Raw genomic sequence first — 14,799 nt, forward strand, 5'->3', positions numbered from 1 at the left:
CCCAATTTTAAAATCTCATGTAATTGTGAATCTTCCACATATAGAAAGACCATGACACATTTGAATAAGTAACAGATGGAAAAGTTGGTATTGTAAAGCCTTGCAGTTTGCCATTTGTGCTATAGAGAGCGCTATTGAGCTGCAGAAATGTGCACAAGTCTTATCTCTTCATTCTGTCTGATGTTTGTAGTATTTATTCAATCAAACTTTCACTGTTATTTCTTTAGCAGCCGATGCCCCGTTCTACCCAGGAAGAGAAAGATGAAAAAGAGAGAGAGCCTGAAAAAGAAGAATTTAAACAAGATGTGGAAAATGACAAAGAGGAGCTTGGGAAGTATGTCTACTTTTACATCCAACTTACTTTAACTCCCCTTGGAAATATTATTCTTTATACTGAGCCTTGAGGCACATTCTGTTACCGAGGATTCTCCTTGTGGTTGGCAAGCTCAGGAGACCACAAAGTATTAGCAATTCCCACACACATCAATGGCTGATCGCTTTGAAGAAAGCCTTTTTCTTGCTCGAAAAACTGAGCTCAATACCTTTTAAGAATTCCTGAGCTACCCTGATTCTGCCGCTCTTTTCCGTTTTGTGTTGCATCACTTCATTTCACAGATTTATTGCTTTTGGAGCGCAGTTTGTGAAATCTCTGTAGCTCAATGGGGTGTTTTCCAGTATCTTCTTTGGAGTCGGGCACTTTCACCCCTCCCTCCCAGTTTCTGCCAATCACAGCTCGGCAGCTGATATAACAGTTTAGCAGTCTCGAGCTGTGATGGGCAGCATCTGATAGACTGGAGTAAAAGTGTACACCCCCAGAGAAGACTGAAGAAATGCCCAGTTGAACTGCAAGAAGAGATTACACATACTGCGCTCCAAAAGCAGTAAATGTGAATATCTCTGCAATGCGGTGATGCATCGCAAAATGGAAAACTGCAGTAGAATTTGGGGAGCTCAGATTTTTACAAGTTATTTAACAAGTTATTTTTTTTGACAGTTCTCTGACTGAGTCTAAATTAAACCTATTTGAAATTAAGTTTTAGGAGCAAAATGGAGTGAGCACTGCGCAACGACTTCTGTATTGCAACCCTGCTTTCATTATAATAGAAGCAATTTAGAAAAGCTTTCATATTGTATACTGGAGGTGCAAGTCTCTGTTCTTTCTCCACTTTTGTAGCTTCTTAGGCTAGTGATAGACATTACCTAGCGGAGTGTTCCACCGGTATTTGTCTCTCTCTAGTACTCAATACACATGCATGCTCTGTTTAGCGCCGCTACTTTTCTCAACTTTAGTGTGCAGCATGGTTAACAGGAGATCTATATTGCTACAAACATTTAACTGGAGGTAACCATTTCCCACAAGCAAGAATTCAATCTTGGGCTACGTTTTAGTCCATGTTCTGACCATGGAGAAATCTAACCTCACAAGGACAGGACTTATTAGATTGGGCTGTTCAGTTGACCAATTTTTGCACTAGTTTCTTCCGTTTATAGGATGGGACACTTCTGTTCAAGTCGATGGGTGCGCAAAAAAGTTGGGTTCTATATGGATCATCCACATAGCATCCGATCTTTATGGATACATTACCATTATTAACATTAAAAGCTGTTTTTGGTCTTGTAAATTTGATTTAGTGCTGATTAGTGATGAGCGAGCGTGTTCTGATAACCCCTTTTGGCGAGCATGCTCGGGTGCTCGCTGAGTATTTGCGGCGTGCTCGAATGTTATGTTTGAGTCACTGTGTGTGCTTGATTTGTGCCTGTTTGACATATTTAATACATGAGAGAAATGCCTAGCAAACAGGCATTCCTCACATGTATTAAAGCTGTCAAACAGTTGCAAATCATGCACACACACTGACTCAAACATAACATTCGAGCACGCTGAAGATACTCGGAAAACACCCGAGCATGCTCGTAAATCTCAAGTAACGAGCATGCTCGCTCATCACTAGTGCTGATGTATAAAACAAATGCCATACAAGTGTAAAAAACAGACATACAGATGAAAAATTGTTTACAGAAGCTTAACGGTCTGTTCCACTTTAAGGGTTAATGAAGTTAGTATTAAAGTAAAATTTTTAGATTTCACAGTGTCTGATGAAAAAAAAAATGCCCAGTTTCCTCATGCCCGCATAATACTGTATGCTTATAGTCATAGTAATGCCAATAACCTGACTCATCTCAGTAGTGAGCGTCCCCTTGTTTTTCCATACAGAAGAAGGCACTTTCTGATAATACCGATGCATTCACATATTATGTTTACCCCAGATTTCTAGTACTTAAAGTCATCTGAAAAGCTTTCTTTTGACTGAGTGTATTTTAGCCTTAGTTTCTCACACCGTTGCTGCCTGGTGACGTGTCTTATGTGCTCCTGTGTTGCTGCTCATTCATGACATTTGTTGGTTTCAATGTGATTTTAAGAATTCAGTGAAATAAATAGAATTATTTATAAGAACTTGATTTTAGGGAGAAAAATGAAGATACTTCTGGTGAAGAGAATGATGACAAAGAAGCAGTGACCTCAAAAGGGAGAAAAACTTTCAACAGCCAAGGGCGCCGTAAGGGACGTATTACACGCTCCATGGCCAATGAGGCCAATGAAGAGGCCTCCACACCTCAGCAGAACTCAGATTTAGGTAAGAGTGATTCAAGAGATCTGATGCCATATGTGTCGGGCAACTGCTTTCCCCATGTTGCCACTACGGGGAAACAGTAGTCAGAAGTCAGAGCAGGATCAGTAGACTTGACTTCAATCAGGATTGTACCGTAGTTTAACTTCTAGCCCTTCTTCAATCAGGAGGTTAAGACAGCTTCAGTCTAATGAGTATAGGGCCTTATATCATGATCTATCATGACAGGCTGCAGCAGTGACGTCATGATTACAGTGCATGTGGCTGGCATCACCGCCGAACCCAGTGACTTGGCTGCAGCAGTGTAGATGGCACAAGCCCCTGAGCCCAGTGATTGGCTGTAGTGGTGATGTGTGCCCTAGTCATGACATTACCATTACAGCTTGCCAGCAAAGACTGGGGCAGCGATGGAGAGACATCCCTGGACTTGGGAGAATGAGTAACTGCTCAGCTTATTATTTTTGACAAGCTTTAGGGGGACTTAAATTTTGTCCTGCAAATATCAAAAAACTGACCAGCACCTCCAAACATAATTAGACAAGTGTGAACAGGTGCAAGCTATCCCCACTATTCAATATAACCAGCAAAATACAGCTGCACTCTGAAATCTTATAATATGCAAACATTGAATATATGAAATAGGAACTGCATTACTGCTATAGAAAATGTTAAAAAATGAAGGTACTTAGCGCACAAATTGGCCAATTCACAAAAGCTCTATAGCCAGCGACAATGTGTACCCCTTTGTTGGGACCCTAAACGTGTTCCATTCCTCTCCTGGGCTGAAAGCCTACAAATTTAAGGGTAGACTGGATCCAGCTCTAATTAAAAACGCCTTGAGCTCTCATTAATTGACCAATTTGAGCGCTAAGTACCTTCATTTTTTAACATATTCTTCTATAGCAGTAATAAAGTTTCAATTTCATATATTAAATGTTTGCATATTATAGCATTTCAGAGTGCAGCTAAAATTTTATCCTGGACAACCCCTGTACAGTTAATTTGCACCTAAAGACTGTGAAGTAAGTCCGGCTGTACTAGAGTGTAGTGCACAAAGAAATCTTTAATTAATTAATTAATTAATGGCTCTACATGAGCAAATGTGGACTCCAGGCAGCTAATACTGTATGACAGGGTTCCCCAACTCCAGTCCTCAAGGCCCACCAACAGGTCATGTTTTTTGGATTTCCTTAGTATTGCACAGGTGATGGAATTATTGCCTGAGCAATACTAAGGAAATCCTGAAAACATGGCCTGTTGGTGGGCCTTGAGGACTGGAGTTGGGGAACCCTGCTGTATGACATCAGTGAGCCTGGTGTCTGCTAATCATCAATGTGAAACTTGGCCTATGAGGAGCTAGTGCACAGAGGATATTATTCTTCTGAACCCCATTTACAATGATGAGTTTAAATTGACTTTCATAGTTCATGCACTACACATCCCAACATTGAATGGTTCAGATTTGGAATTAAGTGTTGCTTCAACAGTCTAATATATTTTTATATCAGCATTCTGGAATGTGGATGTATATCATTTCTATGGTTTTCCAGTTTCTTAAAAAAATCTTATCTGTGTTTGAATTTTGGGAAAAAAAAATCAGGAAACCCTGGTGCATGTATGAGTATTGGCTGATGGGTTGACATGACCAACATTGCTCTGATGGCTCACAATCATCATATCCTATTTAGTAATACATTAAACCTACTATTAGATGGAAAACTGTGCTTATTTCTAGCTCATAGATGTGTCTGTCACTTCTGAACTCAGAGTTTTAGTATCAGCTCGATCTTCAAGATTATGAACCTATGTGGGTTGAAGAACCTTCATATCTGACTAAACTTGCTCTTTAGTAAATTAGTATAGGATGAATAAATTTGTCTATAGCCACAGAATGATGGTGCTATTTATATAATGTTTTATTTCTATGTTCTGTAAGTGATCATATACTACACTGCTCAAAAAAATAAAGGGAACACTTAAACAACAGAATATAACTCGAAGTAAATCAAACTTCTGTGCAATCAAACTGTCCACTTAGGAAGCAACACTGATTGACAATCAATTTCACATTCTGTTGTGCAAATGGAATAGACAATAGATGGAAATTATTGGCAATTATGAAGACACCCTCAATAGAGGAGTGGTTCTGCAGGTGGGGACCACAGACCACATCTCAGTACCAATGCTTTCTGATTGATGTTTTGGTCACTTTTGAATGTTGGTTGTGCTTTCACACTCGTAGCATGAGACGGACTCTACAACCCACAGAAGTTGCTCAGGTAGTGCTGCTCATCCAGGATGGCACATCAATGCGAGCTGTGGCAAAAAAAGTTTGCTGTGTCTGTCAGCGTAGTGTCCAGTGGCTGGAGGTGCTACCAGGAGACAGGCCAGTACACCAGGAGATGTGGAGGGGGCCGTAGGAGGGCAACAACGCGGCAGCAGGACCGCTACCTCCGCCTTTGTGCAAGGAGGAACAGGAGGAGCACTGCCAGAGCTCTGCAAAATGACCTCCAGCAGGCCACAAATGTGCATGTGTCTGCACAAACGGTTAGAAACCGACTCCATGAGGGTGGTATGAGGGCCCGATTTCCACAGATGGGGGTTGTGCTCACAGCCCAACACCGTGCAGGATGCTTTCCATTTGCCACAGAACACCAGGATTGGCAAAGTCACCACTGGCGCCCTGTGCTCTTCACAGATGAAAACAGGTTCTCACTGAGCACATGTGACAGACGTGACCGAGTCTGGAGATGCCGTGGAGAGTGATCTGCTGCCTGCAACATCCTTCAGCATGACCGGTTTGGCAGTGGGTCAGTAATGGTGTGGGGTGTCATTTTTTTGGAGGGCCACACAGCCCTCCATGTGCTCGCCAGAGGTAGCCAGGGTGCCATTAGGTACCGAGATGAGATCCTCAGACCCCTTGTGAGACCATATGCTGGTGCGGTTGGCCCTGGGTTCCTCCTAATGCAGGACAATGCCAGACCTCATGTGGCTGGAGTGTGTCAGCAGCTCCTGCAAGATGAAGGCATTGAGGCTATGGACTGGCCCGCCCATTCCCCAGACCTGAATCCGATTGAGCACATCTGGGACATCATGTCTCGTTCCATCCGCCAACGTCACGTTGCACCACAGACTGTCCAGGAGTTAGCGGATGCTTTAGTCCAGGTCTGGGAGGAGATCCCACAGGAGACCATCCGCAACCTCATCAGGAGCATGCCCAGGCGTTGTAGGGAGGTCATACAGGCACGTGGAGGCCACACACAATACTGAGCCTCATTTTGACTTGTTTTAAGGACGTTACATCAAAGTTGGATCAGCCTGTAGTGTGTTTTTCCACTTTAATTTTGGGGGTGACTCCAAATCCAGGCCTCCATTGGTTAATAAATTTGATTTCCATTGATGATTTTTGTGTGACTTTGTTGTCAGCACATTCAACTTTGTACAGAACAAAGTATTCAATGAGAATACAGTACAGACCAAAAGTTTGGACACACCTTCTCATTTAAAGATTTTTCTGTATTTTCATGACTATGAAAATTGTACATTCACACTGAAGGCATCAAAACTATGAAATAACACATGTGGAATTATATACTTAACAAAAAAGTCTGAAACAACTGAAAATATGTCTTATATTCTAGGTTCTTCAAAGTAGCCACCTTTTGCTTTGATGACTGCTTTGCACACTCTAGGCATTCTCTTGATGAGCTTCAAGAGGTAGTCACCGGAAATGGTTTTCACTTCACAGGTGTGCCCTGTCAGGTTTAATAAGTGGGATTTCTTGCCTTATAAATGGGGTTGGGACTATCAGTTGTGTTGTGCAGAAGTCTGGTGGATACACAGCTGATAGTCCTACTGAATAGACAGTTAGAATTTGTATTATGTCAAGAAAAAAGCAGCTAAGTAAAGAAAAACGAGTGGCCATCATTACTTTAAGAAATGAAGGGCAGTCAGTCTGAAAAATTGGGAAAAATTTGAAAGTGTCCCCAAGTGCATTTGCAAAAACCATCAAGCGCTACAAAGAAATTGGCTCACATGTTGACCGCCCCAGAAAAGGAAGATCAAGAGTCACCTCTGCTTCTAAGGATAAGTTTATCCGAGTCACCAGCCTCAGAAATCGCAGGTTAACTGCAGCTCAGATTAGAGACCAGGTCAATGCCACACAGAGTTCTAGTATCAGACACATCTCTTCAACAACTGTTAAGAGGAGACTTTGTGCAGCAGACCTTCATGGTAAAATAGCTGCTAGGAAACCACTGCTAAGGACAGGCAACAAGCAGAATAGACTTGTTTATGCTAAAGAACACAAGGAATGGACATTAGACCAATGGAAATCTGTGCTTTGGTCTGATGAGTCCAAATTTGAGATCTTTGGTTCCAACCACCGTGTCTTTGTGCTACGCAGAAAAGGTGAACGGATGGACTCTACATGCCTGGTTCCCACCGTGAAGCATGGAGGAGGAGGTGTGATGGTGTGGGGGTGCTTTGCTAGTGACACTGTTGGGGATTTATTCAAAATTGAAGGCATACTGAACCAGCATGGCTACCACAGCATCTTGCAGCGGCATGCTATTCCATCCGGTTTGCGTTTAGTTGGACCATCATTTATTTTTCATCAGGACAATGACCCCAAACACACCTCCAGGCTGTGTAAGGGCTATTTGATCAAGAAGGAGAGCGATGGGGTGCTACACCAGATGACCTGGCCTCCACAGTCTCCAGACCTGAACCCAATCGAGATGGTTTGGGGTGAGCTGGACCGCAGAGTGAAGGCAAAAGGGCCAACAAGTGCTAAGCATCTCTGGGAACTCCTTCAAGATTGTTGGAAGACCATTTCCAGTGAATACCTCTTGAAGCTCATCAAGAGAATGCCAAGAGTGTGCAAAGCAGTCATCAAAGCAAAAGGTGGCTACTTTGAAGAACCTAGAATATAAGACATATTTTCAGTTGTTTCACACTTTTTTGTTAAGTATATAATTCCACATGTGTTAATTCATAGTTTTGATGCCTTCAGTGTGAATGTACAATTTTCATAGTCATGAAAATACAGAAAAATCTTTAAATGAGAAGGTGTGTCCAAACTTTTGGTCTGTACTGTATTTCATTCATTCAGATCTAGGATGTGTTATTTGAGTGTTCCCTTTATTTTTTTGAGCAGTGTATATTGTGTATTGCGATCTAGGGATGGCAGTAATTGTCTTACTGATTTTTCTTTTAGAAGTAACCTTTTTGTTATTCTTGTGTGTATCCCCACCAGCAACCACACAAGGGACCATGCTTATTGCAGTGCCAGTCAGATATTTGAACACACCTTTTCATACAACGGTTTTTATTGTTCTTTTTGGAATTTGCACATTGTAGATTTAAACTGAAGGCAGCAAAACCATGAGGTAACACACATGGAAATGAGATGTATAAAGAAAAAAGTGAAACAAACCAGGATGTGTTAAACCTTAGATTCCTCAAAGTATGCCCATTTTATTCTGATTACCGCTTAACACACCCTCGGCATTCTCTCATATACAGTGAGTGAGGAAAATAAGTATTTTATACACTGCCGATTTTGCAAGTTTTTCCATCTACAAAGAATGGAGAAGTCTGTACTTTTTGTTTTGCAATGGTTTTTATAGAATTTTTTATAATATAACAAATAACATTTAAAGGAATAAAAATTAGAGACAAAAAATGGGTGGGAAAGGGTTAAGGTTAAAAAGGGGTTAAGGAAGGTATACTTTAATAGGGAAATTGGGAAAAGCAATAATTAAGGGAATGGAATGAAAATAAAAAAGAGAGGTACATACAGATTTAAAAATTGAGTGGGAAAGAGAAAAAAGAAAACTGAAAGAACAAAATCAAACAATACAAGGATACATTTTAAGCAACTAATAAGACTCTAATTGTATTTTCTTTTTTATTGCTAACCTGTTTATTTCCTTTTAGGTGCAAAACGCTTTAATTACAAAGACTACCTGCCATATTATATTATATTATATTACTACTATTATTTCTGTATTTTTCATGTTAGGATAATATAATGTACACTTGTTTTCTTTCTTCCCTATCTTCATAGGGATTTTATTTTGTTGTTTTTGTTTAAAGTCTGTACTTTTTATTGAAGGTAAAATTCAACTGTGAGAGACAGAATTTTAAGAAAAAAAACAGAAAATCACATTGTATGATTTTGACATAATTAATTTGCCTTTTATTGCATGAAATAAGTATTTGATACAATAGAAAAGCAGAATTTATTTGGTACAGAAACCTTTGTTTGCAATTAGAGGTCAGACGTTTCCTGTAGTTCTTGACCAAGTTTGCACACACTGCAGCAGGGATTTTGGCCCACTGCTCCATACAGATCTTCTCCAGATCTTTCAGGTTTCGGGGCCGTCACTGGGCAACATTGAGTTTCAGCTCCCTCCAAAGGTTTTCTATTGGGTGCAGGTCTGGAGACTGGCTAGGCCACTCCAGGACCTTGAAATGCTTCTTACGGAGCCACTCCTGGCTGTGTGTTTCGGGTCATTGTCATGCTGGAAGACCCGACCACGACCCATGCTATTACTGAGGGAAGAAGGTTGTTGGCCAAAATCTTGCAAAACATGACCCCATACATCCTCCCTTCAATACGCTGCAGTTCTCCTGTCCCCAAAGTATGATGTTTCCCCCATGATGCTTCACGGTTAGGATGGTGTTCTTGGGGTTGTATTCATCCTTCGACTTCCCGCAAAAACGGCGAGTGGAGTTTATACCAAAAAGTTCTATTTTGATCTTATCTGACCACATGACCTTCTCCCATGCCTCCTTTGGATCATCCAGATGGTCATGTGTGAACTTCAAATGGGCCTGGACATGTGCTTGTGTGAGCAGGGGGACCTTTCCTCCCCTGCAGGATTTTTATCCATGACTGTGTAGTGTTACTAATGGTAATGTTTGAGACTGTGGTCCCCAGCTCTATTTTTAGGTCATTGACTAGGTACTCCCATGTAATTCTAGGCTGATTGCTGACCTTTCTCAGAATCATCCTTGCCCCACGAGGTGAGATCTTGCATGGAGCCCCAGACCAAAGAAGATTGACAGTCATCTTGTGTTTCTTCCATTTTCTAATAATTGTGCCAACAGTTGTTGCCTTCTCGCCAAGCTGCTTGCCTATTGTCCTGTAGCCCATCCCAGCCTTGTGCAGGTCTACAATTTTGTCCCTGGTGTCTTTAGACAGCTCTTTGGTCTTGGTCTTGGTGGAGAGGTTGGAGTGTGATTGAGTGTGTTGACAGGTGTCTTATACAGGTAACAAGTTCAACCAAGTGCAATTAATACATGTATTGAGTGCAGAGTAGGAGGGCTTCTTAAAGAAAAAGTAACAAGTCTGTGAGAGCCAGAATTCTTGCTGTTTGGTAGATGATCAAATACTTATTTCATTCAATGAAATGCAGTTTAGTTATTTAATAATCATACAATGTGATTTTCTAATCTTTATTTTTAGATTCTGTCTCTCACAGGTGAAGTGTACCTATGTTAAAAATTACAGACCTCTCCATTCTTTGTAGGTGGGAAAACTTGCAAAATCGGCAGTGTATCAAATACTTATTTTCTTCACTGTAGCTTCATCAGGTAGTCATCTATGGCTTCTAATGAACTGTTAGGCCTCATCGAGAGTACATTTGTGGAATCAATGGCCTTCAGAAAGTGTTTGTGATCATCAAGTGTATTTTGCCAAATGGTGTTGGTGCACAGTTCCATATAGTGCCGACCACTATTGCACAACTATTCTAAGCTAAAATATGTTAAGAACCACTCAACTAAGTACTAACTACCTGTGGTGCTAGGAAGACCTGGTCTGGGGAGAAGGTGGACTATTCTCCTCTACAGATATGGTCTTTGGCCGGAACTTCCAAGTACCATATAATTTCTCTGAAACCCGGAGCAACAATTGATTCTGCCTACGGTTTGGGGAGCATGAATCACCTGACAGGTTCCCTATAATTTGTAAACAAAAAAGGATATAGACGTTCATTTCAATATAGTGTATTAATATCCTTCAGACAAAATGAGGAAACCCAAATACACTGAACTATTTCTCATTCCTCATTCTTCATTAATAATTTAAATAAAGAGATCAAAGTACTCAGTAAATCTGCTATTTCAAAATTTTTATTAATGTTATCACAAGACATACAAACACCCCATAAAATCATGTCAAAAGCCCCTAAGACATAGAAAGCCCCAGTAAGTTTGAGGCAGTGTGGTCAAGAGATATCACTGTAAGCACGGAAAATATAAATACAATTCAGAAAATAGGAATGTAAGATTATATCAGTAACGTTCCAAACCTCTTATTTTCGTGGGATATGCCCCATGTCCCTGCCATTAGATTATCACAAAACATGTGTAAATAGAGTACATACCCCCATTTATAGGTCATAGAAATATCATATGACATGTACAGAAAAGTGCAAATTTCCACATTTGGAGGGATATGTTCTCATATGGAATTATCATATAGCATATATAGGCAAAGTACAGATCCACATAATTTAAGGGAAATATCCTCCTGTACAGGTCATTAGATTATCGTATAACACATGTAAATAAAGTATAAATCCTCATAATTTGAGGGATATCTCCCATATACAAGCCAGTAAGATAATCACAGTGGTAACATCAATTATAGCTTACATATAAAACACAAAAGCTAGTAAATAAGACCGGGTGCATATCACCAATCCTAAGGATCTGAACAGAGTCCTTGTCAGTAGTCAAGTGATATCAGCATTATAGTACCCCCAAGGCAGGCAAAATACAAACCAATGCCAAAGTGTTGTGGGACCACACTGCCTCGTACCCCAGGTTCCCTATAATGTATGCACCATAAATTCTGTGTTATAATCAGTCTGATAAACCTGGTATAAAATTGGCATACATGCTCCACTGAGATTGATAAGGGAAAAAAGTGATACTATTAGATAGAGATTTTCAGCTTTTGTCTCTTTGGCTGTTGTGGCTGTAAGTACATGCTGAGAGTTGTAGTTTTACACTAGTGTAAAGACACAAATTGGAGACAACTTCCACAGGCTGGGAAGTCTATGGCTATCATGGTATGCTAGAATTTGTAGTTTCACCATCGTGAGAATTGCTGAGAATTATTTTCTATCTGCAAGGAACATTTGGGCAGGCCGGGTAGGCACAAACATTTGTAAACCTGCCTGATGAGCCAAACGTGGCTCTTTTCTCTCCACTAATGAACCTTCATACACTTATGGTATCTGAATAAAGAAGTATTAATAGGTTTGATCTAATTGTTATTGTCTATTCACGGGATTAACCTAAAATATCTGATAGATGACGGTGGCACCTCTGGGACATGTATCTTTGTGGAGAATGTAGATCACCCATCCATAGTGGAGTATGAATGGTAGTGTTCGAGCATGCCCCTGTTCTCTAAAGAGGTACGGGTTCAAAAGGATGCCATTTACTATGGATATACCTTAAATGTCTTTGGTGAGAGTTGTCAGGAAAAATGAATATCGAAAATACGCTATGATGGTTCAAATTTGCAAGGAAAAAAGAAGTAGCATGTGCATAAGATTTCAGAAATCTCATTCACTTTGCTGGTACTGTAAAACGCTGGAAAACATATCATCAATATATCTCCGCCATAAGGTTCTTGTCATAGTCCTTCCCTTGCAGCTAGCACAGAGCCACAAGTTTTGTAACTTCTGCTTTTGGCTTGCACAGTCCCACAAGATTGATAAGATAATGCTCATTTACTGTAAAATCTTAAGGCAGAGATGGCCCGCTTCCAGTGAGGCGATACATAATCAAACACTGGGTACAATGTAATAGAGGCTATCTCTCTAATAGCCGTCACTGAAGCTTAATCCATCATCATTAATTGTGATAAAAGCACTTAGACAAAATGTTCAGATGCAACCACAATCTGAATATTAAAAGTTTGCAATCTGTATAATTGGTGAGCTCAGTTATATCCTATGCCCTTTACTGAAGTTTTGGTGGAACAGCTCTCGGAAGATGAAGGGGTTAAGCAGAATCCCTCTGGTAGACTGGCACAGAGCGTTCTCTTAATGGCTGATGGGTTGTTGTGTATCCGTGTGACCTCTGTGCTGTGCGCTCCATGTGCGTGCAGCAGGAATGGAGGGATGCACATTGTGAACAGACCATTTGCTTTTGATTGTTGATCCCTGTGTAATACTTTTCTGTCTTTCATACCTTGAAACAAGGTTTTCTGCATAATGATGATGGTTGAGCTGTTACATGTTTAGAAAAGTGAAGATTGCATTTATTGCCATACAGTAAATTGTGGCATGGATACATAGAACAGATGGTTACATTCATACCCAATTACTAATTTTATTTTTTCTTGCTGTTTTTGCTATACCAGTGATACCCAATAAATGTCTGTTAGCGTCATGTTAGGATCTTACACCAATGCACTCCCCAGACCTATTCATCAGAATGCCTTTACAGCTGCTACTGTTCGCTTACATTGTAAAAAACGATCACACACAGAAAATAGAACATACTTGACCCCTTCACGCCGCGGCCAATTTCCGTTTTTCCGTTTTAGTTTTGTTTTCTCCCCAGAGCCATAACTCTTTTTTTATTTTTCTATACACATAGACATATGAGGGCATGTTTTTTTGTAGGACAAGTTGTACTTTTGAATGACGCCATTCATTTTACCATATAGTCTACTGGAAAACGGGGAAAAATTCCAACTGGGGAGAAATCGTGGAAAAAAAAAAAATGCAATTCTGACATTGTTTTTTGGGAATTATTTTTACGGTGTACATTTTGTGGTAAAAATGACCATGCAATATGATTCTCCTCATCAATACGATTACGACGATAATCATCATATCTAGTTTTTATTATTTTAGTGGTGAAAAAAAAATCAGAAGTTATCAAAAAAAATTGGGGGATTGTGTCACCATTTTCCGAACCCTGTAACATTTTTGTTTTCGGCTTATTTTTTGCAGGGCGAGACAACGTTTTTATTTACCATTTTGGGATAGCTATGACATTTTGATAGCTTGTTAAAGCAAGTTTTGTGGATTTGCAGCAACCAAAAAAAGCGTAATTTTGGCATTCTTGATTTTTTTTTTTTTCATTTACGGGGTTTACCGATCAGGTTAATTATTTTTTTTAGATTTTAATACATCTGGCTTTTCTGAATGCAGCGATACCACATAGGTAACAGCAAACAGAAACCTCCGAAGGAAATTCCACTAAATCTTAAAAATACACAGATTGTAAGGTAAAAAAAACTGGCAAATTTAAATAGGAACTATAGTATAGGTTCAACGTCCTATAGAAGTACAGCTCAGAAAGGGGAAAACGACGCATGAAGAACTACTAATAAAATGTAAAAATATATAGTTTATTAATAATATTAGAAACAACAAATACAGTAAAATTGTGAGTGGTGGAAGATAATTAGTGGCTAATACCAAAAAAGGCACCATGGAGTGGCACACATAATTTTAGTAAGATCAAAACATAATGCAAAAAAGAAGAAAGTGACCTATACACAGGTTAGAGTAGTTGATTCAAAAGGGGTAGTTAATAATGATAGTAATATAAGTATACAAACATGCATCAGTAATGCTAAAGTATAAAGATATAGATGCTACATGTTATTCACAGTAACACAACTACCTAAAGTAGCAAAGATCAAATGAACAGCCAAAGAAACATAACTTACATACAGTGGGTACGGAAAGTATTCAGACCCCTTTAAATTTTTCACTCTTTGTTTCATTGCAGCCATTTGGTAAATTCTAAAGTTCATTTTTTTCTCATTAAAGTACACTCTGCACCCTATCTTGACTGAAAAAAAACAGAAATGTAGAAATTTTTGCAAACAGAAATGAACTCTTAACAATTTACCAAATGACTGCAATGAAACAGAGTGAAAAATTTAAAGGGGTCTGAATACTTTTCGTACCCACTGTATGTGTGCCACGCACTGGTGCCCCTACCCCTACGCGTGTTTCGACTATCGTGCCTACTTCTGGGGGTGTGGCATCATAAACACGTGTCCCTTAAGTATAGTAACACGACTAATCAAAAACCCCAGCACATAACAGCCTGTCATGTGCTTTAGCTAGTGTGCTGTGGATTGGCTCCTAGAGCGTCGACGTCATGCTGGTCAGACATC

General features: G+C 39.9%; 1 protein-coding gene across 16 annotated transcripts in view; it reads left to right on the forward strand.

The window, feature by feature from the left end:
* The window catches only part of NCOR2 (nuclear receptor corepressor 2), a 475,703-nt gene that overhangs the window by 305,643 nt on the left and 155,261 nt on the right, over positions 1 to 14,799 (forward strand). For 13 of the 16 annotated variants that reach the window (XM_073676156.1, XM_073676163.1, XM_073676164.1 and 10 more), the window contains 2 exons: positions 228 to 334; positions 2,467 to 2,636. In XM_073676156.1, the coding sequence (XP_073532257.1) occupies positions 228 to 334; positions 2,467 to 2,636 (277 nt within the window). The remainder of the gene's footprint in view (positions 1 to 227; positions 335 to 2,466; positions 2,637 to 14,799) is intronic. The other 3 variants (XM_073676157.1, XM_073676155.1, XM_073676166.1) reach the window with 1 other exon arrangement.

This window comes from Phyllobates terribilis, unplaced genomic scaffold, assembly GCF_046119375.1.
Source record: "Phyllobates terribilis strain yellow unplaced genomic scaffold, ASM4611937v1 Scaffold_1__5_contigs__length_1240528914, whole genome shotgun sequence".
Lineage (NCBI taxonomy): Eukaryota > Metazoa > Chordata > Amphibia > Anura > Dendrobatidae > Phyllobates > Phyllobates terribilis.